The sequence below is a fragment of the Scardinius erythrophthalmus genome, assembly GCF_964197995.2.
Source record: "Scardinius erythrophthalmus genome assembly, chromosome: 3".
Classification (NCBI taxonomy): domain Eukaryota; kingdom Metazoa; phylum Chordata; class Actinopteri; order Cypriniformes; family Leuciscidae; genus Scardinius; species Scardinius erythrophthalmus.
The window spans coordinates 57039796-57065013 of record NC_138223.1 but is presented as its reverse complement, the minus strand read 5'-3'; the positions used below and the strand labels follow the sequence as shown (position 1 = coordinate 57065013).

At 41.5% G+C, this 25218-nt stretch overlaps 1 protein-coding gene across 1 annotated transcript; it reads left to right on the top strand.

Annotated features, from left to right (window-relative positions):
* Nucleotides 1–16295: 16295 nt before the first annotated feature.
* Nucleotides 16296–23976, top strand: LOC308687979 (NACHT, LRR and PYD domains-containing protein 3-like; the record flags this gene model as incomplete). Its single annotated transcript, XM_081360796.1, has 6 exons — nucleotides 16296–16435; nucleotides 20142–21995; nucleotides 22181–22351; nucleotides 22457–22630; nucleotides 23297–23343; nucleotides 23432–23976. 6 exons carry the CDS (start codon nucleotides 16296–16298, stop codon nucleotides 23974–23976), a joined length of 2931 nt encoding a protein of 976 aa, XP_081216922.1.
* Nucleotides 23977–25218: the final 1242 nt, after the last annotated feature.

The following is a 25218-nucleotide window of genomic DNA, read 5'->3' as shown; positions in this document are numbered from 1 at the left end:
AACTGTAAGCCAGATCTGGCTGAGAGACGGCTTGGTCCCCGGGCCAGATGTGGCCCAGAAACTGCTAAATGTAATTAATTTTATCAGGGAAACACAAAATCAATAATTGAAAAAGATTGGGCTTTTATTCAAAATGAACAAATAACATACATGAACATTTTGTTAACAACATGGTAATATAAACATTTAATATAAAACAAACATTTATAACAATTAACAAGTGCACTTAAATATGCAAGTTAACATTGTTTTTTGTAAAAACAAATTAAAACAATTTACAAGAATACACACACTCACTCACACGCACTCACACACACATACGCACTGCACTCTCTCACTCACACACACTCACTCACGCACACATGCACTCACTTACGCACGCACTCACACACGCACTCACACACACACACTGCACTCTCTCACTCACACAAGCACGCACTCACGCATGCACACGCACTCACTCACACACACACATACAGTAAACACACTCTCTCACTCACACAAGCACTCACTTACGCACACACACATACTGTATACGCACTCTCTCACTCACACAAGCACTCTCTCACTCACACAAGCACTCACTTACGCACACACACACACATACGCACTCACTCACTCACTCACGCACACATGCACTCACTTACGCACACACGCACACACACACACATACGCACTGCATTCTCTCACTCACACAAGCACGCACTCACGCATGCACACACACTCACTCACACACACGCACTCACATGTAAACACACACACACACACTGTATATGCACTCTCTCACTCACACAAGCACTCTCTCACTCACACAAGCACTCTCTCACTCACACAAGCACTCACTCACGCACACAAGCACTCACTTACGCACACACACACTCACTCACGCACACAAGCACTCACTTACGCACACACACATACGCACTCTCTCACTCACACAAGCACTCACTTATGCACACACACATACTGTATACGCACTCTCTCACTCACACAAGCAGTCTCTCACACACACAAGCACTCACTCACGCACACAAGCACTCACTTACGCACACACACATACGCACTCTCTCACTCACACAAGCACTCACTTATGCACACACACATACGCACACTCTCACTCACACAAGCACTCACTTACGCACACACACATACGCACTCTCTCACTCACACAAGCACTCACTTATGCACACACACATACTGTATACGCAGTCTCTCACACACACAAGCACTCACTCACGCACACAAGCACTCACTTACGCACACACACATACGCACTCTCTCACTCACACAAGCACTCACTTATGCACACACACATACTGTATACGCAGTCTCTCACTCACACAAGCACTCACTCACGCACACATGCACTCACTTACGCACACACACATACGCACTCTCTCACTCACACAAGCACTCACTTGCGCACACACTCACGCACACACACACATACTGTACACACACTCCCCTCCAATTCATGTTCTTCGCCAGGGAGTTGGCAATCACCCTCTTCATTATGCGCCAGGTGCAGTCACGTATATCCGCCCCACCAATAAGCCCCAACCAGTTTACCTGAAACAATTTTTTTTTTAAACAATATAAAAATTATTAATAAATATGTATTGCTTCGTCACCTGTGTCAGCGCTCCTGTCTACGGTCTGTTTATCACCTCTACCAGAAAATAGTTGTTTCCTCATGTTCATGTTGTTTCAAAAGTGGTGTTGCAAGTAAAAAAAAAAAAAAAAAAAAACTTTTAGTATCTATGTAATTATTTGCAGTTGTTTTTTTGTTTTTTGTTTTTTACAGCCACTAGGACCAATTATTCAATACTAATATCAGTTCTCTTACGAGAGTCCTCTCGTACTGCGTTTTATTCAAAACGCTACGGGAAAAGTCTCTTTTCACGAAACACTGAAGCAAAAAAATTATCCTTTAATTTTCATATATGTAAAACGCGTTGCGGCAGCAGCAGACAGCTATGGCGAGACGGCTTGCTCGTTCATTGGCTGCTCTGCGGCAACTGCTTAAGCCAATCGAGCGAGGCCTGGGATGACATCAGGCCAATGAGGGCGCTTCGCACCCTCCTCGCCACTTCCCGCCGAAACGGGCGTGGCTTACCTCTATAAAAGGAGCTCGAGAAGGCTGACTCACTTGATTTTAATCTCTTCAGCGAAGCGCACGCATCGCTGGATCACGGAAGCAGCGTCGTTGAGGCAAGCACATCAGCGGGACGAGCCCTCGAAGCCGCTGGCCACGCCGCCTTCTACAGCCGTACCTGCTGCGCTTTCCGACGCCTATATCCTTTTCATATTATTGCTTTTCTGTGTGTGTGTGTGTGTGTGTTCTTCGCAACACTCACCCCTAAGAGAGCTGCGTCTTTTTCAAGATGCCTTCCTGCGGCTCGTGCCGAGCCCCACTCACCGAGGGAGACAAGCACGTCATCTGTGTTTCCTGCTGGGTGAGGACCATGCAGCACTCGCGCTCGCTGACGGCGGATGCCCTCACTGCGAGCTTTTGCCGATGGTGACTCTGAGGACTCGCCTGGCATCCTTTTCCAAGCCTGCATTCACCGCCGCGATGCCGCGCCGTAAAAAAAGCGCCGCTCGCAGCGGGTCCCGGAACCCGCTCCAGCCCGACCCAGCTCGCCGGTTCGCCCGCCAGCTTCACCGGCCTCTCTCGAATCACTTCCTGATGCTCAGCGCCCGCAGTCTGCCGCCGCTTCATCAGAGGAAGTCGGTTCAGAGGCCGCGTCGGGGGAGAAGGATTCCTGCTCTCTGCTAGCTTCAGGCAGCGAGGATTGGGCGAGCTTTGAGGATCTCGCGCCCCCTGCCCGCAAGCCCTCAACGAGAGCCAACATTGAGACGGAGCTCATGCGGGTACTCGCACTGGCCGCGGCGAGCCTCGGCCTCGAGTGGTCTGCACCGGAGCCCCCCTCTCGAACCCGGCTGGATGGTAGTTTCCTCCCTGGTGAGCGCACTTCTCCGGAATCTAAGCCCGCTCCTTTTCTTCCTGAGTTACACGAAGAAGTTGCGAAGGCTTGGAACGCGCCCTACTCTGCGCGGACGCGCTCATCTGTGTCACCCGCGTTTTCCTCTCTGGATAATGCCGGTGACCGAGGCTACCTCTCTCTTCCGCCGGTGGAACAGGCGATAGCGACCCACCTTTGCCCGCCCTCTGCTGGACGGCGGACTAAACCGGTGTTGCCTTCCAAAGCCTGCCGCATGACGTCGACGCTGCTCGCGCGAATCTTCTCCGCCGCTGGGCAGGCCGCGTCATCGCTACACACCATGGCTACGCTGCAGATTTACCAGGGTGATCTCCTCCGTAAGCTGGACGAGATGGGACCTGACGCTATCTGCATCGCGGATCTAAGGAGCGCTTCAGATCTCACGCTCCGAGCTACTAAAGCCGCCGCACAAGCCATGGGACGGTGTATGGCTTCCGCCACTGTCGCTGAGAGGCACTTATGGCTGACGCTCACGGAGATGGCCGATTCCGAGCGCACTGCGTTTCTCGATGCCCCGCTGTCTTCCACCGGCCTTTTTGGTTCTTCTCTCTCCGAGTTCGTGGAGAGATTTACCGAGGCCCAGAAAGCGTCTCAAGCCTTCAAGCACTTCCTACCGAAGCGCTCCGGTTCTGCAGCGGTTCGTGACAAACGGACCCCGCAGAGCTCTCAGCCTCAGCCCCCGCCTTCGGCCGCCTCTTCGCAGCAGCCACAACAGCGCAGCTCGAGGCCCCGCTCTCGGTCCAGCGCCCGGCGCCCCTCTTCGCGCGGGCCGCGATCGAGGGTTGTGGTAAAACCAGAAGTGCCGAAGAAGTCCTAGCAAGCCTGGGAAAGCGCAGGTGTGTGAGTCCCGTTGCGGCCGGCCTCCCACCCAAGCGCCCCGCTGTTTCAGTCCCAAGGTTTGCGACTGTTCCAGTGTTTTCTGCAGAGAGCAAGCCTGCACTGCCGCCCGCTTGCCTGCACGCAAAAGCCGTTCTCACGGCTACCCAGATAAATCTCGAGAAGAGTGTGTTTTCTGGTGTCCCGGCCACGGCCGATGGTGCTATAAATGTAGTCTCGATGCCCACTCCTCAGTGCCCATCACTACACATAAGCACAGCCCTACACGTAGGGCTCGCGCACATAAAATCGACTCAGGTCGGTTGCGCTTCCAGCATAGTGAGAGTGCCCACTTCCCAGTGCCCACGAACACTATGTCTAACACATCACAGGCTCTCTGTAAAAACGAGAACTGTGAGCGCACGCTCTGCTCAGGCAGACGCCGCGCCCAAAGCAGTAAATGTGCCCGCTCCCAGCCCACATCTACTCGCTCACATGGGTCCTATGAGACTTTCTCAGTCCTCCCTCACTCAGCCAAGCACTGTAGTAAGGTCGAGGACGAGCGTCTCGCCCGCTGTATTAAGCGCGCGCCCCGCCTCAAATGCCACAGGCATAACGCCTATGTTTGTATCCCCCGAAGCACCTCTGTCGCACGGCGATCAGAGCGCGCTCCGTATCCAGCCCCTAGCCAGCCATGCAGAAGCATGGGCAGCGCTCCCAGGGGTTTCGGACTGGGTGCTAGGCATTATAAAGAGAGGCTTCTCGCTACAGTTTTGTCGACGCCCTCCCCGCTTCATAGCGCGCGTCGAAACTACGGTCTCGTTGGAAGTAGCTCACCTACTTCGAGCCGAAATATCAAAACTGATAAGCAAAGGGGCGATAGAGCGCGTTCCCCCAGCTCTAAGCGAAGGAGGGCTATACAGCAGATACTTTCTAGTCCCCAAAAAGGACGGCGGTATCAGACCCATACTGGATCTAAGACGGTTGAACAGAGTGTTGGTGAAACGCAGTTTCAGAATGCTCACAACCAGCAAAATTCTCGCGCATGTTCGCCGAGAAGACTGGTTCATGTCAATAGATCTGAAGGACGCGTATTTTCAAATACAAATAGCGTCACACCACAGGCGATACTTGAGATTCGCCTTCGAGGGTCAGACATACCAGTATACAGTCCTGCCATTCGGCTTGTCCCTAGCACCCCGTAAATTTACGAAATGCATGGACGCAGCGCTCGCTCCTCTCAGACTCAGAGGCATGCGAGTGCTGAACTATTTGGACGACTGGTTGATCCTAGCTCAATCACGATCACAGCTCGTGGAGCACAGAACCATTTTACTCGATCACCTCGAGAATCTTGGTATCACAGTCAACTGGACAAAGAGTTCATTGAACCCCAGTCAATCGATTTTGTTCCTGGGCGTCGTTCTGGACTCACAGTCTATGACAGCGCGGCTGTCACCACAGCGCGTGTTGATCATTCAGCGCGCGGCGAGGTCTTTCCGCCGCGGCGCTGTCACCCCGCTCAGGAAGTTTCAAAAGATGCTGGGTCTCATGGCTTCAGCATCGTCAGTTCTCCGGCTGGGCTTGCTCCGCATGCGCCCGCTGCAGTTCTGGTTGAAAACGCGGGTACCGCGCGGAGCGTGGGCGTCCGGTCGATTACGCCTCAAGGTCGATCAGAGCTGTGTTTCAGCCCTGGTGCCTTGGACGGCGGACGACTGGTACCAATCAGGTGTAAGCCTGGGGACTTCCTCGAGAGTGAGGATGGTGTCGACAGACGCATCCACCTCGGGATGGGGGGCTCTGCTCGAGGGCAGACCGTTCTTCGGCCTGTGGTCGGAACGAGAAAAGCTCCTACACATAAACTGCCTAGAAATGCTGGCAGTGCACAACGCGATGACGCGTTTTTGTCCCCGCATCAAGGACGAACACGTCATAGTCCGTTCGGACAACATGGCTGTGGTGTCCTACATAAATCGCCAGGGCGGTCTGAGATCCATATCCCTGTACAGGCTGGCGGAACGCCTCCTACTATGGGCTCAGCACAACTTACGCTCGCTGAGAGCAGTGCATGTACCTGGGCTTCAGAATGTGGGCCCAGACAGACTGTCCAGGAACAATGTTCCCCCGGGCGAATGGTCTCTACACCCACAAACAGTCCGGCTGTTGTGGGAGAGATTCGGCAGAGCGGAGGTGGACCTTTTCGCATCCCGCGAAAACGCGCACTGCCCCGCGTTCTTTTCAAAGACCGACAGCGCGCTGTCCCGAAGGTGGCCGCGCTGCCCGTTATACGCTTTTCTCCCCGTCTCCCTCCTGCCACAGGTGCTGGAACGGGTCAGGGAAACGAAATACCCAGTCCTGCTTGTAGCTCCGTTCTGGGAGAACCAAACATGGTTCCCAGTTCTGATGCAGTTGGCAGATATCGCTCCATGGCCGCTGCCGTTGAGGAGAGATCTCCTCTCGCAGGCCGGGGGCTCGATTTGGCACCCACACCCGGAACTGTGGTCCCTTCATGTGTGGGTGCTCAACGGATACCCGTTGGTCTCACAGAGGGAGTCGTGAATACCATCACTCAGGCTAGAGCACCGTCGACACGACGGCTTTATGCTTCGAAGTGGTCGGTTTTCTCCGGCTGGTGTGCAGCTCGGAGCATTTCACCCCTCGAATGTGAGGTAACGGAGGTTCTCTCCTTCCTACAAGAGCTGTTGGATAAGGGCAGATCCCCTTCCACGCTCAAAGTGTATGTGGCGGCTATTTCAGCGTTCTCTGGTTCAACGCTGGGTCAGTCGCTGGGAAGGAATGATTTAGTCATCCGCTTCCTCAGGGGAGCTAGGAGACTGAATCCACCCAGACCTCCTTCAGTTCCTTTGTGGGACCTTTCTACGGTCCTAGCGGCCATGAAAGGTGCCCCTGTCGAGCCTATCCAGTCTATTAGCCTCAAACATTTGTCTTTCAAAACAGTGTTTTTGATGGCTCTCGCTTCAGTGAAGCGCATAGGCGACCTGCACGCGCTCTCTGTGAGCCCGGCGTGCTTGGAGTTTGGTCCTAATGACTCTAAAGTCATACTCAAACCTAAGCATGGCTATGTGCCGAAATCCCTCAACACGCCTTTTCGGGCTCAGGTTATATCCCTGGCTGCCCTGCCGGCATCGAGTGAGGAAGGGGACTCGAGTTTTCTTTGCCCTGTTAGGGCTTTAAGAGCTTATATGTCCCGCTCTGCTGTCTTCAGACAGACAGAGCAACTCTTTGTCTCGTTCAGCGGACGTTCTAAAGGAATGGCTGTTTCGAAACAAAGTCTATCCAGATGGATAGTTGACGCCATAGCGCTGGCTTATACTGCCAAGGGCATTCCATGCCCGTTGGGAGTCAGAGCGCATTCTACGAGAAGCGTTGCTTCTTCGTGGGCTTGGTCCAGCGGGATTTCCCTACAGGATATATGTACGGCGGAAGGTTGGGCCTCGCCGTCTACATTTATCAGGTTTTATAACCTAGAGGTTCCCGCCTTGCAGGCTAAGCTTTTGTCGGTGTAATCTGTTCAGCCGTCTAATCAGACCGCTGAAACTCATGCGCTATGCGCTACCGACTATCTTGGGCAGAACTGTGTAAGACCCACACTTTCCACATTAGTTCAGGTTCCCTACCCTGTCTATGTGATGATTATACTTGCGTCTGTGGACATGTTTTTCTACGACGCTAAAATATAGGGATTTAAGGCTCTCACCCTTATTCCCTGACTCTGTGTGAGTCAATCTGGTGATTATGCACTGTATGCCTGAAAAAGCTTCCGGTGATCAGTGTTTTTTATCCCAGCACGCACGGCGTTTTGCAAGGGGTTCCCGTAGCGTTTTGAATAAAACGCAGTACGAGAGGACTCTCGTAAGAGAACGTACTCGGTTACTAACGTAACCTCGGTTCTCTCTAGAAGAGGGAACGAGTACTGCGTTCTCTGCCGTGCGTACGGTTCACTCTGGTTCGCTTCGGCGATCAAAATCAAGTGAGTCAGCCTTCTCGAGCTCCTTTTATAGAGGTAAGCCACGCCCGTTTCGGCGGGAAGTGGCAAGGAGGGTGCGAAGCGCCCTCATTGGCCTGATGTCATCCCAGGCCTCGCTCGATTGGCTTCAGCAGTTGCCGCAGAGCAGCCAATGAGCGAGCAAGCCGTCTCGCCATAGCTGTCTGCTGCTGCCGCAACGCGTTTTACATATATGAAAATTAAAGGATAATTTTTTGCTTCAGTGTTTCGTGAAAAGAGACTTTTCCCGTAGCGTTTTGAATAAAACGCAGTACTCGTTCCCTCTTCTAGAGAGAACCGAGGTTACGTTAGTAACCGAGTACGTTTTTCAAACCTCTTCACACAGTGAGCACAAAAAACTGTTTATGTGGGCGAAACTGTGGATCATTTATCATTGCTTTGGCACAATTTCAATGACTAGCCTACATCTTTAAAATTATATGAATTAGTTTCTCATGACATGACCAAAACTCTAACTACAGGGCCATTTGCACAGGTGTGCATACTCTTTTCAAAACTATTAAGTTTTATTTAGTAAATAAATTTTATACAACAAGTCACTGTGTAACGCTACCTGTTTTTTTTTTAGGTCGTTGTTGAGTGACAACCTTTGCTATTGTTATGGAAGGATGAGTTGATTTGGCAGGGTATCTGCAGAGTTTTTAAAATGTAAGACTTTTAAATACCTCTTTTAAATAAAATGACCTGCACAAATAAAATGAAAACCGTATTCCGTTACAGAACAAACCCGTACAATATAAAAATAAATAATGTATGTCCAATTCTTCTACTTCATTAAGACTTTTGTTGTACCATTTAAAGGTAGGGTAGGTAGGAATTGTCTAAAAAACGTATTTTCCAAATTTGTTTAAACTTTATTTATATATCAATACATACTTAAAATGTAAGTACTCTGAAAAAGAGAGTATAAAAATCGAGTGTCTGTAGACCTCTCAGGACTGTTTTAAAGACAGCTCATTATTTCACCCTCTCCCATTTGGTCTCCTTCCAAAGCCACGCCCCCAAAACACATGAACGCGCGACTCCGACTGTCCTCGAGTCCTCTGTCTGAGTCCAGTGAAGAGCCCGCTAAAGCTGTGAAGCATATTTCTTCCTCCATTCGAATCCTGTTGAGGCGAACGTCGAAGCTACTACAGTAATTGTTTTAAAGAGATGTTTTAATTAAATAAAGAGACTTTTGTACTTACCTTTGGTTGTCCTGTCTGCTGTGTCCTGCGGTGTAGCTCCTCACGGTGGTGTGCAAGTCAGGGGTGACGGCCGGTCATTAAGAGCCCACCCCAACCTGTGACAGTTTCTTCTGTGTAGATATAAATTCACCTACGCTTTGCATCAGCTGGGTATGCAGGGTAAATGACGGCTGTTAGCCTACCATGGTCGCCCTCGATTGCCCAGTAGCCTAATTTGTTTTTAAATAATAAATGAAGATATAAATCAAAATAATTAGTTGTAAATTAAATATTTTTAACACTAATACAATAAGAAAAGAATAATGCATTGACTATATAATAGGCCTATATTAACGTAAACGCATGAACTGTCATCTAACAACCGGAGAACAAGAGATCTTAAAATGCATACTCTTCTGAGTTTTATAATGTAGGCCTTGTTTTATTAATTTATTAATTTATATCTCAAAGATGTGCGCTTGTGCGCAGTGCACCGGGTCATGTTGAGAGGGAAACAAACGCATTTTATTATTAGCTTTTTCAGAAATGGTGTAAAAGACTGGTAAATATAAACAACATTAACATTATAAACACTATTAATAACATATAAGCTATGTCTATGCGTATTTTACTTACCCTTACCTTTACTTCCCCTTTGACATTTGCCTATGTCAAATCTTTAAATGAATGGTATTCAGAAAACCACAAGAATGAAAAATAAGTAGCCAAGTATAATAAAAATATAACCTAATAGCTTATAATAATAGCCTATTGTGTCCTTTATTATAAACAACATTTAGCCTATAGCTAAATCAGCATCTTCACAGCAAGGGAAATGAGTTTGGAATAACAGCAAGTAGGACTCTGCGGCACAGCCTTTATATTGTAGGCAAGGCAAGTTTATTTATATAGCACACACTGTTAACCCTTGCTGTAAAAAAAGGCCAAATTCTGACAATATCATACCATTTTCCATTAAAACAGTAATATACCATAGAAAATAAAAGTAGCCTACAGGAATATACTGTAAATTAACAGTGCTCAAAGTCGACACTCAGAGGCTGTTTTCCCAATCACACCCTATACCCTCATTCACTATTCCCTACATTAGTTCACTAATATAGTCCACTTGAATGAAAAGAAGTGTGTGAATTGAGAAACTGATGAACACCTGATAAGCAGAATCACTGAAGGACAGAGAAACAAGAACAGAAAAAAGAGAAACAGAAAAACTACAACTGACTTCCAGCAACACTGAGTGTGAAACCAGTTTACGATTATTTTTTTCATACATGTACAAAAGTTTTTGTTGAGAATTAACAGAGATTTAGTTAATAATAAAGTTTGTTGTCACCATGATGGAGATCAGTATTTGCTGTAGTTGGTCTCTTGTCCCTTGACTTCTTACCATTCATCTCTCTCTGACTGCTATAACAGTGAGTTTATAAAGCACATTTGTTATGGCAAGAAAAAGCCAAGAGGAAGATCATCAGGTGTTTTAGGCCTTTGTGATGATGACATAATTATCGTGGACATGTCTGATTCTTTGATCTTTCCTGTATATATTCTTTGAATTGTTGGGTATTTCATATTTAGCATATATCTGTGAATCTACAACATGAAATCAATATTTCTGTAATCAATGAAGAATATCGTAATCATATAGTGCTGTAAAACATTTTCAACTCCTGCTTGACTCAGACACACACAGACATCAACAATCAGCACATGAATCTCAACAATGGTGACAATCAAAAGTTTCATGTCGCAATGCATGCTGGGTTCCAGGATAGTATAAAACTCCCAGCATGCACTGCTGCATGAATAAAAAAAATATATATATATTGCCACCATTGTTGAGATTCATGTGCTAATTTGTGATATCTCTGTGTTTCTGAAACATAGTGTAGATCTGTTTTGTTTGTTTATACATGATCTGTTAAAAAAAAAAAGAGTCATTGTAATGTATTGCTGGGGTTTCACAGTGGTGGTAATGTAACACTTTTGATTGAGGATTAAACTCTGAACGAGTGAGAATGAACTCCTTAGTGAATGAACAGGCTATATGATGCTTTTGTCATCATAATCAACATAACCGCAATCATTCACTAACTCTGTGTGTGCACAAGTGTGACTTGCAAAAACACAGCTCAAGCAGCAAAAGAAAAATGAATGTTTTAGCATCAGCATCCCAACTAAAGCAAGCACTGATCTCTATAATGGTAACTTCAAACCAAACATTTTCAATTAAACATCTCAATAACAACTTCTGTAGATGTATGACAGAAATAAAGTCATACTGGGTAATAATAAGTGTAATAATTTGTAATGGCTGGAAGTCAGTTGTAGTTCTTGTGTTTCTCTATTTTCTGTTCTAACAGCAGGAGTTCATCACTAATGCTCAACAATCACTTTTTACTCTTTGTAGTGTGGATTTCCCTGTGGGGTTGAAAGGGTTAACAGTGCAAGATAAAAAGACACACCCACAAAATGTATTTTAACAGTAATAAACTGTAAGTTATAAAACAGGTTTATACTGGCAACACTGTTGCCAGTAGTTTACTGTAAAATCTTGTTTTTGGGGTCACCATTGTGCAGAAGAGTAGAGCCTGAGCTTCAGTCCAGGAGAAGATCTACAAACATTGATGATTTGCTGCATGTTGCTTTATTTAACAGGCGGTGACTGTGTAGTTGCTGGTCCAGTGGAAATCTCTTTATTTACCAAAGTTTCTTTGTGGTTTCAAATTAAAGAAGTTCACAGCAATACTTTGCTCACGTTGTTAATGATTTATAAATTCTAGTTAATACATTTAAATGACAGTTGGTCAATTTAAGGCAGTCGGTTTCTGCAAGTGTAATTAGTTAACTCGAATTTTAGTGCATTTTTACAGTAAATTTTACTGTAAAAAAAACCCGGTAAGGTCTAACAGTGCATTTCATACACAATGGCAATTCAAAGTGCTTTACATAGAAGAAATTAAAATAATAAAAAGAAATAAGAATAATTAAAACCGTTTAGAAAAATAAAAAATAAAATACAGTACAGTACAAACAGTCGGATGAACAGTGGCACAGTGCTCATTCAGTAAATTCATAGCTAAACAGAAGTGTTTTGAGTCTGGATTTGAAAGTGACTACTGTAGGAGCACGTCTGATCTCCTCTGGAAGCTGGTTCCAGCGAACTCGCCATGCTTTGAGTGAACCCTTGGTATTTCTAGCTGATATGATCCTAATGATCTGAGTGATCTGTTGGGTTTATATTCAGTGAGCATATCTGCAATGTATTGAGGTCTTAGGCCATTGAATGATTTATATACCAGTAATAATACTTTAAAAGCAATCCTAAATTTAACTGGGAGCCAGTGTAAAGACCTGAGGACTGGTGTGATATGTTCATATTTTCTGGTTCTGCTCAGAATCCTGGCGGCAGCGTTCTGTATGAGCTGCAACTGTCTTATGGTCTTTTTGGGAAGGCCAGTGAGGAGTCCATTACAGTAATCCACCCTGCTGGTGATGAAAGCATGCACAAGTTTCTCTAAGTCTTGTCTGGAAACAAAGCATCTAATTCTTGCAATATTTTTCAGATGGTAGTATGCTGATTTAGTTATTGCTTTGACATGACTACTGAAACTAAGGTCTGACTCTAGTGTCACACCAAGATTCCTGACTTGATGTTTAGTTGTTTGACCCCTAGAGTGAAGGTATGCGTTCACCTTGAGAACTTCATCTTTGTTTCCAAACGCAATGACTTCAGTTTTGTCTTTGTTTAACTGAAGAAAGTTTTGACACATCCAACTGTTGACTTCATCAATGCATTGGCACAGAGAGTCAATGGGGCTGTAGTCGTTAGGCGATAGGGCTAAGTAAATCTGTGTGTCATCTGCACTGTAAAAATGAATACGCTATATTTACTCAATAAAATTGTGGCAACAGATTACAAGCAATATTATTAATTAAACTGAACAAATTAGAATTGAGTAATAATTAATCAAATTAATTCCTTAAAAGGTAACCATTTAAAATGAGTAAAATTTACATAAAAAAAAATATATCGAAATAGACAGAGGTCAAAGATGAATTAAGAACTCTTTATTTTGTATTGCCAACATTGAAGACACCTGGTGTTAACAAGCAGAATCACTGAAGGAGAAAACCATAATTAAAGTCACCATTGTGGAGATCAGTGTGTGTTTTAGTTGGGCTCTTGACCTTAAATCATTAACTTTAGATTTTGTTTGGTTGTTGTATCTGAGTTATAACAACCAGATGAACAAAGAGAAAAGGTGATCTGATGGTGTTGATTGTGTTTTAACAATCATTATTTCACCTGAATCGCTGAACTCATACAGAGCCCAATGTCTGAGTTGTGTTTATTTTATTAATTATAGCAGCACTGTCCTTGTACAGCATAATATGTTTAGCCTTTTCAATGAAATCCAAATGATCAAAAAAAATTAAAAATAAAACGCTTTTTTTTATGTATGTACACACAGGCATCAAGATTTAGCGTATGAATCTCAGCAATGGTGACAAACAGATCACCTCTGATCATAAGCTCATTATATATTAATGCAGCAATGCATGATGGGAGCCATGAATGTGTTTTGATTGGTGGAACCCAGAATGCACTGCAACATGCTTTATAAATGTCACCATAGTTGAGATTCACATTTCTGATTATTGATGTCTGTTTGTCTCTTTTTATGTAAGAGAAACTTTTTAGAAATTATTTGCCTTGCATTGTAAAAGTTAAAAAATATTATGCCGCACAAGGCCAGTGCTGCTATAATTAATATAGTTAACCTAACTCATAAATTGGATTCTATGAGTTCAGTGATTCAGGTCAAATGATTGTGAAATAATGATTATGTTAAAACACAACCAACACTATCAGATCACCTTTTATATTTGTTCATCTGGCTGTTATAACTCATGTACAGCAGCCAAACAAAACTTAAAGTTAATAATTTAAGGGTCAAGAGCCCAACTAAAACACACACTGATCTCCACAATGGTGACTTTAATTATGGTTTTCTCCTTCAGTGATTCTGCTTGTTAACACCAGGTGTCTTCAATGTTGGCAATAAAAGATATTTTGTAAATTTTACTCATTTTAAATGGTTAACTTTAAAGGAATTCATTTGATTAATTATTACTCAATTCTAATTTGTTAAATTTAATTAATAATATTGCTTGTAATCTGTTGCCTCATTTTAATTAATTAGATATCAATAAAATCAATGTATTCTTTTTTACAGTGTAGTTGCTTAATATGGTCTTATCCAGATTGCTCTTTTTCAGGAGGGGCTTGACAACTGCAGTTTTCAGGGAGTTTGGAAAACTCCCAGAGAGAAGTAAAGCCTTTACCACTTCAAGAAGATCTGCTTCTAAACTGTTTAACACACTTTTGAAAAATGATGTGGGAAGTGTGTCAAGAGCGCAGGTTGATGTTTTAAGGTGCTGTACGGTTTCTTCCAAAATTTTGCCATCAATTTCTTTGAAATCAGACAAAGTTACTTTCTCAGGTGGTCTGATCTGTCTGACCCCAGTGCAACTCAAGGATGTTCTGATCACCTTTCTGATATTATTGATTTTCTCAGAGAAGAAAGAAGCAAACTCACTGCACTTGCTGTCTGAGAGCATTTCACTGGGAATCTGGCTTGGGGGGGTTTGTCAGTCTCTCTACAGTAGCAAAAAGAGTGCGTGTGTTGTTTATATTACTGTTTATAATATTTGAGAAGAAAGTCTGTCTATCTTTGCCTAGCTCCATATTAAAAGCATTGATGCTGTCTTTGTAGATGTTATAATGGACTACAAGTTTTGTCTTCCGCCACATGCGCTCTGCTCTTCTGCATTGTCTTTTCATATTTTGCTCTGCTGTTGAGTTTCTCCAAGGTGCTATTGTACAACAAACCAATTGAATTAAGCAGAATAACTTTTTATATATTTGGTTGACTGTGTTTTATTTTAATAATGAACAGGCTGTGATGTCAAGTTAGCAATGCCAGAAGTGAACTGATAATAGCCTAGATGTTGTGTGAGCGAGCAATGCGCCGGCGCCATCACTTGGATTTGTTACTCAGCAGGGGAAATAACTTAATATTCTGTCATTTAATACTCTGTCATTCCAAACAGTAAAATTTATATTTTTATTTGTGTACATTCAAAATGACTACAAAATGTCATGCCTTTGAAAAATAAAGAAAACCAAAATTAACCAAAATAGAGTGAATAGCCTTCTGACACGCCTAATTTTCAAAGTCAACATTTAGATTATTTGAAGTAAAATGCATTATATAGTCACTTAGGAATAAAACACAGCGTGGTTCATGATAAAAAAATAAAAATGTGACTTTACAGTTCGGAAAATAGGAAAATAGCAAACCCCTGATACTTGAGAACTGCTGGTCTACACAGAAGAAATCCCCGTCTAGTCTATTCCCCAGTACGGGTTGTGTTGAGGCATTCATTAGTCTGGTTGATGGAAAATATTTGAAAAAGAAACAATTCCCATAGCCTACTTCACACTGGAAGTTGAGTTTTTCACTGAGGCTAAATGCAGAAGTGGGCATTAACAGAATTCATTGCATTTAATCAGATAAAAGTTGGTTTAACAGAATATAAAATGATTTTCTTTAGGAGATCATGGAAGTCATTTTTATTTTTCCCACTAACTGCACATGTGCTGCACTGTTTGTGAATTGGGGTTATATATATGTTATAGGGTTATATGGGGTTATTGGGGTTACATTATCCTTTTCATTTTTGAATATTTGATTTAAATGGTGTTTGCAGTAACACAGTAAATAAGTGCAATTTGTATGTCTTTTATCAAACTTATTCTGAATAGCTTGTGTTTTGCTTTTCATTGCTTATGCTGTGAGAAGGGTTAAAACAACAAACATGGTAAATGTGAAGGTTACCAGCATCTTTCCTTTTTCAAAACATGTTTTTATTGGACACTGTTCTGCTTTTGCACTGTTCTGGAACTACATGAAACTGCTCCTTGACCTCTGAGTAAAGCAGGTGTAACAAGTAGAACAGCTAAAACTGAAAGCAGAAACATACAAGAGCTTCACATTGGAAAGGAAAGAGGCTGAAAAGGCAGCATAAACCAGCAGGATATTTTCATGGTAAGTACAAGTTTAAAGGCAAATGGCTTTTCTGCTGTGTCATGTGTCTTTCAATGGATAAATTATGTGAATTTTCCTAATTTATAAACTATGTATTGGCAGGACTAATATCTTTCTGGATAGAAAGAAGAGTGACGCTGCATTTAATATGAGTCTCAATGAGAAAACAGAGGAGGGATGTTCTCAGTCCCAGAGATCTCCTGAACCCAGCCGTGTGTCTATGAAGAGTGACAGCTCCATGGATTACCCTCTTAACCTCAGTGATAAACCAGTGACCTCTGATCCTATGTGAGTATAAACACGTTAGATAAAGTTCATTACTGCTAAGATATTAGTTCATGTGTAAACATTCATTACAATATATACACAGAGGGAATACATTTTCTAACTTTTCATTCTGTATAAATATCAAATCTATGGAAGAGCCTCAATTATATCTAGTGAAACCAATATATGGCATTATGCATTGTGGGAATTAACAACAAATATTTGAGTCATTACCAGAGATGGAGACTCCTGAACATGAAATCCTCAACCATCAATGTCATGTAATTCTTAAATGTGCAGGTTATTATATGTCTACAGTTCATCATTAATCTACAGTAGACCTATGTTGGCAGAGGTGGAAAGTATAACTATTCGTTGCTGACGAGTTAATATTTCAGTGTAATGGTACTGTTATTGGTATAAATACTATAAATCATAGTGCTATTAGGCTATGAAAACAAATATAGGGAATGCATCTGTATACAGTAGGCTATGCTATACATTATGTGCAAAAATGGTTATAAAATATAAACAGTACATTCTAAAACAAAAACTGATTGCTTACTATTTTAAAGCAGATGCTAAAATCTCTAAATTAAAAATGTAATTCATCTGAACATACATCAGTTACAATTGTCAATTTACAGTTACTGTTCTCATAAAAATACAATTTATTACTGTACATTAAGAATTTTAAATCTATATTTAATGTCCAACAATTGCTTCATCCAAATGCATAAGTCATAATTATTGCACTTTCTATCTGTTGTGCTCCGCCTGTTTGATGCGCCTGTATCTGTGAAGTACACAATCATTTCTATTTTGCATAAACACTTGCCCTGACAGCGAGTGAATCTCTGTTAATGCTTGTGATTCACTCGCTGTCAGGGAAAATGTTTATGCAAAATAGAAATGCTTTTGAAAATTTCAATAATTTACAGATAAAGATACCTGCAAACTGCTAAAATATATATTTTTTTACAGTGAAGGTGTTTGATCTTAATAATTCAGGAATTACCTGTAATATATATGTTACCGGCAAAGTGTGTAATCCGTAATGTATTTTTTGCAAAAAACATCAGGAATTCTATAGGAATTCTATAGATTGCCTAGGCATTCTATACAATACCGGAATTTCACACTTTGCCGGTAACACACACACACACACACACATACAGGTGCTGGTCATAAAATTAGAATATCATCAAAAAGTTGATTTATTTCAAGAATTCAACTTAACAGGTGAAACTAATATATTATATAGATTTATTACTTGCAAAGTGAGATATTTCAAGCCTTTATTTGTTATAATTTTGATGATTATGGCTTACAGCTTATGAAACCCACAAAATCAAAATCCCAGAAAATTAGAATATTACATGAAATCACACAGTAATTACACAGTGATACCATGGTCACTGAACCAGGTTTTGGTTCTTTTGTCAGTGTGGGCAGGTGCAAATCCTGCTGGAAAATGAAGGAAGCATGAAGTGCTCTGGAAATGTCCTGGTAGACGGCTGCGTTGACTCTGGATTTAATAAAGCACAGTGGACCAAAGTCCTCTTTTCTGATGAGAGCAAATTTTGCATCTCATTTGGAAACCAAGGTCCCAGAGTCTGGAGGATGGAGAGGCACACAATCCAAGATGCTTGAAGTCCAGTGTGAAGTTTCCACAGTCTGTGTTGGTCATCGGCTGGTGTTGGTCCACTGTGCTGTCCACTCAACGCAGCCGTCTACCAGGACATTTTCAGAGCACTTCATGCTTCCTTCAGCAGACAAGCTTTATGGAGATGCTGACTTCATTTTCCAGATTTGCACCTGCCCACACTGCCAAAAGAACCAAAACTTGGTTCAGTGACCATGGTATCACTGTGTAATTACTGTGTGATTTCATGTAATATACAAATTTTCTGGGATTTTGATTTTGTGGGTTTCATAAGCTGTAAGCCATAATCATCAAAATTATAACAAATAAAGGCTTGAAATATCTCACTTTGCATGTAATGAGATAATATATTAGTTTCACCTGTTAAGTTGAATTCTTGAAATAAATCAACTTTTTGATGATATTCTAATTTTATGACCAGCACCTGTATGTATGTATATATATATATATATATATATATATATATATATATATATATATATATATATATATATATATATATATATATATATATATATTATTTTTTATTAGATTTTTTTTACTTTAATTTTATGTTTGTTTGTTTTTTGTGTTTTTTTTGGCTGCCAGTCATTCAACTGTTTTATCACTTAAAGGGATAGGTCATTTGAGTAAATCATGGGGTAATTTTCATTTTTGGGAGAACTATCAAACAGAAAAAAATACTGTATAAAAAATAAAGTAAATTGTCTGTATAAAAAAGTGAATTGCTGTAATTTGTCATTTATCCTCTGGGGTCTGAGGTGTTTTCTGGGCCCTGGAGGTGTTCTGACATCCCCTGACATTTGTGCTTATTTCTGTTAATTATAACATTTTCATGGCTAAAGTGTGATTACACTGTATTCAGCACAAACGCTGCTACAATAATATGTGAGCAGCATGCATGTACAATTTTGTAGTTATGAGAAAATTATGTTTTTGTGAAGTTTTTGAAATATCTGTCAATCGGTCCATAAAACCCATACTGCATATTTGTATATATATTTGTATCTTGTAGCCTACACTGTTAAACATTGCTGTAAAAAAACAGCTAAATTCTGATAGTAACATACAATTTTCCATTAAAACAGTAATATATCATAGAAAACAATGCATTCTGGATAATATTTATCAGTTTCAAGAAAATAGCCTACAGAAATATACCGTGAATTTACAGCGCTCAAAGTCGACACTCAGAGGCTGTGTTTCAAATCACACCCTATACCCTCATTCACTATTCCCTACATTAGTTCACTAATATAGTCCACTTGACAGAGTGAATGAAAAGAAGTGAGTGAATTCAGAAACTGAATTCGGCAGCCATCGGCGGTCTCCGCTCCTTTGCTGTTCGACCTCCTCAGCACCGTGATCCCCATCAGCAGCGAGAGCTCTCTGACAGCGTGTCCCTCCTTACTCCAGGGCTTCGGCACCAATGTAGCATTCAGAAACTTTAATATATAAATAAACAAACACAAAACGAAAGTAAAGGAGGCAGCTGTTCACGGATGCTGCACACACATAAACAAAACATAACATAAAAGTCCAGGCCTGGACCTCTCTCGTCCTTCTCTGTCGTCACTACTCTTTTAATGCTTAAGAAGCTCCTCTGTGAGAGATATGAGACCGGTGCAGCTCACAGGTGGTATTCATCAGTAATCACGCCTACGGCCTCGTGCCGTTCTCTCACAGCCCTCTGCCTTGTTCTATGTAGTAGTTCTATGTCCATTTAGTTTTATTTGTATTTTGGTTCTGTTTTGGCTGTGTTCCTGATAATTTTTAGTCTCCCTGGTAGTTAATTAGTCCCTGCACCTGTTCTGTTTTACCTTGATTACTCCCCTGTGAATTTAGCCCTCAGTTTCCTTTGTTTCATTGTCCTGTATCGTTCCTGGTTATGTATTAGTTTGCTCCTGTGATCTCTTGTATGTTACTTTGCGGATTAATAAAGTGTTTGTTTGGATTCTCCGGCCTCCTGCGATTACTACAGCCACTACTCATGATAGGTGCATTCCAGTAATTCAATATAACTAGTACTGTAATGCCCTTTTGTTTGTTTGTTTTTGTCAGTATAAGCAGGTGGAACAGACAGAGATCGGAGTCTGTAAGGAGTAAAAACTCTATGGAAGAACACATTAGATTCAGCGATGGACCAGTGCAGACAGTCAAATACATGCTCAAAACCAACATAAAGATCAAGTATGAGAGATTATTTGAGGGAACCAAACTCCAAGAGAATGAAACCCTCCTGAACAGGATCTACACACAGCTCTACATCATAGAGGGAGAGAGTGAAGGAGTGAATGAAGAACATGAGGTTTTACAGATGGAGAAAACAGCCAGAACACGACACTCACAAGACACTCCAATCTACTGCAATGACATCTTTAAAGCCTCTCCTGAACCAGGATGTGAGGAGAAAGAGCAGATCAAGACTGTTCTTACTAAAGGCATCGCTGGAATCGGGAAAAGTGTTTCTGTGCAGAAGTTCATTCTGGACTGGGCCGAGGGAAAAGCCAATCAGGATGTAGATTTCATGTTTGTGCTTCCATTTCGAGAGCTGAACTTGATCCGAGATCATCAGTACAGTCTTCACAGACTTCTGCTGGACTTTCATCCTGAACTTCAAGATCTGGACCCAAAGATTTACGAGCAGTGTAAAGTTGTGTTCATCTTTGATGGTCTGGATGAAAGCAGAATCACACTGATGTTTTCAGATGATCAGACAGTTTCTGATGTGACTGAGACTTCATCAGTGGGTGTGTTGATGTCAAACCTCATGAAAGGAGATCTGCTTCCCTCTGCTCACATCTGGATCACCTCCAGACCAGCAGCAGCCAATCAGATCCCCTCCAAATACATCCACCGTCTGACAGAGATTCAGGGATTCAATGAGCCTCAGAAGGAGGAATATTTCAGGAAGAGAATCAGTGATGAGCATCAAGCCAGCAGAATCATCTTACACATCAGAAGAGCAAGAAGCCTCAACATCATGTGCCACATACCCGTCTTCTGCTGGATCTCATCCACTGTGCTTCAGAAGCTCCTGAAAGAAGATCTGAGTGCAGAAATCCCTCAAACTCTGACTGAAATGTACATCCACTTCCTGCTGATTCAGATCAACAAGAGGAATCAGAAGTATGAAGAGAGAGATCCAGAGAAACTCCTGCAGTCCAACAGAGAAGTGATTGTGAAACTTGCTAAAGTGGCTTTCAAACAGCTGATGAAGAGCAATGTGATGTTCTATGAGGAGGACCTGTTTGAGAGCGGCATAGACGTCAATGATGCCTCAGTGCTTTCTGTGATTTGCACTGAGATCTTTAAGGAGGAATCTGTGATTCATCAGCGGAAAGTCTACAGCTTCATTCATCTGAGCGTTCAGGAGTTTCTCGCTGCCTTCTATGTGTTTTACTTTCATGTAAGTACAACTATGGAGGGACTGAAAATGTTTGCTTCAGTACAAAAATTGCTTAAAGGTGCAGTAGATGATGCCATTGAGAGTGAGAATGGACACCTGGATCTGTTCCTGCGGTTCCTGCTGGGCGTCTCACTGGAGTCCAATCAGAGACTCTTACAGGATCTTCTGACACACACAGAGAACAGCTCAGAGAGCATCAGGAGAACCACACAGTACATTAAAGAGAAAATCAAAGATGGACATGGTCTCTCCACTGAAAGATCCATCAATCTGTTCCTCTGTCTGCTGGAAGTCAAAGATCAGACTCTGTCCAGAGAAATTCAGGAGTTTGTGAAATCAGACAAACTCTCAGAGAAGAAACTCTCTCCTGCTCACTGCTCAACAATCGCCTACATGCTTCAGATGTCAGAGGAGGTGCTGGATGAGCTGGACCTCAAGAAATACAACACATCAGATGAGGGTAGAAGAAGACTGATACCAGCTGTGATCAACTGCCGGAAAGCCCTGTGAGTGTTTAATAATATATTACATTGAAAAGTTTCAGAATATAAACACAATTGTTGTGATAACATATAAATCTTAAGTATATTTTGATTATTTAAAAAAAAGCGTTTTTACAAAATGATGCTGATATTATTGAACTCCTAATTGTAGAATGCAGTTAAAAATATATAAATCTCATATCTTTCAGTCTTGCTGGCTGTAACCTCACTGCTCAGTGTTGTGAGAGTTTGTCATCAGCTCTTCAATCCTCCTCTGACCTGAGAGAGCTGGATCTGAGTAACAATGACCTGCAGGATTCAGGAGTGGAACTGCTCTCTGATGGACTGAAGAGTCCAAGATGTCAGCTGGAGATACTCAGGTTTGACTTTTACATTGAGTCATTCATGGTGGTTCCATACTGGCTTTAAAACAACCCGTTTACTGTTGATGTGTGTCTGTAGATGATCTGACTGTGTGTCTGTAGGTTGTCTGGCTGTATGATGACAGAGGAAGGCTGTGGTTATGTGTCTTCAGCTCTGAGTTCAAACCCCTCACACCTGAGAGAGCTGGATCTGAGCTACAATCACCCAGGACAATCAGGAGTCAAGCTGCTCTCTGAGAAACTGAATGATCCAAACTGCTCACTGCAGACACTCAAGTATGTGGGGTACAAGATAAGAAGTGCAATAATTGAATTCAGAGCTTTAATCAAACTTTGCTTTGAAAGTAAAATCCTTAATACTTCTGGTTCTTCCGATCTCTGCATTGTAGCAATTAAATCCATATTTTAACTCGCAAAATGTATTTGCACCATTTTCTATATTGCAGTTTTTACATATTTATAGTAAAAGGTCAATATCTGTAAAAAGTGCTTGCTGAAAATACAACTAAAACATTGAGTATGTTAATTAGAATATATAGATTGGGTTATTAAGAATTTGAAGATGGTAGAGATACTCATGTACTGTTATTTATTGGTTACAGAGTTACTAAATGCAAACAATTTACAACTAAATATTATATTATTTGTTTTACAGTTATATGCATATATCAAATCCGTTTTAGCTCCTTCGGCTGTTCACTAGGAGCTCAAAAAGACTGCAGAATATTTCCTGTAAAGATGTTCACAGGGGTCTGAAGATATCAAGATATAAAAAATCTCAAGATATTGAGACATACGGCTCTGTGAAGCTGCTTCAATATGTATTGAGAGATGTGCTATACAAATAAATATGACTTGACTTTATATCAATAGTCTGTATGTGAATATCTATTCAAACCACTCACAATTGGTTTTGTCTGTATGTTTGTGTGTCTTTTTTAGTTTGGATCATGGAGGGCCCTTCAGGATAAAATCAGGACTACAAAAGTGTATGTTCTTTTTCTAACACACTCTTGCACATTTAAAAAACAAAACAAATTAGATTAATAAACTTTTTATCTCTCTTCTTGTGTTCAGATGCCTGTGATCTCACACTGGATCCAAACACAGCAAACACTCATCTCATCCTGTCTGAAGAGAACAGAAAGATCACATATGTGGAAGAGCATCAGCCGTATCCTGATCATCCAGAGAGATTTGCTGATATTCCTCAGGTTCTGTGTCGAGAGAGTCTGACTGGACGCTGTTACTGGGAAGTTAAATGGGGCCTTGGGGATGATGAACGGGGCTCCTGGGCTCGTGTAGCAGTGGCTTATAAAGGAATCAGCAGGGAAAAAGGGACTGTCTGTAAGTTTGCATACAATGACAAATCCTGGTGTCTTTTTTGCACTTGTGATGGATTCACTCTCTGGCACAATAATGTGTGCAATAACATAACCCGTATACTACAATCTAAGAGAGTAGGAGTGTATCTGGACGTGTCGGCCGGAACTCTGTCCTTCTACAGCGTCTCTGACACACACACACTTACACACATACACACATTAAACACCAAATTCACTGAACCCCTCTATGCTGGATTTAAGGTTTTTAAGTCTGAACTGTCTCTGTGTCAGATTTAACAAACAAGGACTTAAATTCCAAAGTAGACTGAGTACAGATTTAATGGAGTACAGTTGTAACACTGTTTCCTTTCTCATGCAAGTTGCACACGGATGATTATGCACGTTCACACTGGCATGGGGACAGTTCTCAGAAAGTAATTCTGTTATGATAAAAGCATCTAATTAAAAAAACATTTCTATACTCTATTTAATTATCTGTCAGTTCATTAGGAGCTGAAATGTAATTGTATTTATTTATAACTTTTGATTGTAAAATGGCCTGGGAGGATGTTGTGAAAAACCAAGAATATTATAAATGGCAAGTTTTAATATATGGTAAGCTAAGTCACTAAACATTTCCACTCCCTCCACCCTGAATTTAATTTATTGTCTGCAAGAATCATGCCACCACTTTGTAAAAAACTATGTACAACTCATTGTGGATGTCTTATTTATTTACATTCATGTTAATTCACTTTAATCTATTTTATACATTTATTTAATATTACTTTTAATTGTTAATTAAATTAAAATAGAATAGAATCAGCAATTAAAAGTAATTACTCTTATTCTCTCTAATTTGGCCTGATTCGGGGGGCAGATCACTGGATCACAGTGTCTCTCTCACTTCTTCTCTTATAGGACAGATGGAAGGGAGCTGAGAGGATTTTTAAAGTTAGAAATACACACAAAAGGAACAGCGGAATTACTCTGCCTAATGCAAATTAAGGTTACAGCAATAGGTTGTTAGTGCTTTCAAAATTTGTCAATGAAATAATGTAACCACATAATTAGTAAATGAAAAATGTAGTACATGTCAAATTGAAAAATGTTGTAAAACATGAATGGTTAAAACACTATATTAAATAATAAAAGAAAGAAATGTGAATTAAAGATCATACATGTCTTTGAGCCAGCATTGTCATGTCATTTTAATTTACAATACAATTTTAGACATGCAGTTTGTTTCATTTTATAATTTCCACATTAATAAATGTAGCACCTTATATACTGTTGACCTGTTTTCAGCATAAAAAGTAATACATTTAAATGTTCTTTTAAATAAACTCATTGTCTGTTGTCTGTTTACAGTGAAACTGTTCTGCTAGAAAGGTTTAAAGAGAGAGGGCATCGTTTCAGGGTTACGAACACACTGACTCTGACTGGCACTGTGTGTATGACAGTCTTTACTCTTCTAAACATAAGAGGTTTGGAAATCCTGTATCCATCGACACAGTTCAGTCTGATAAAACCCACATC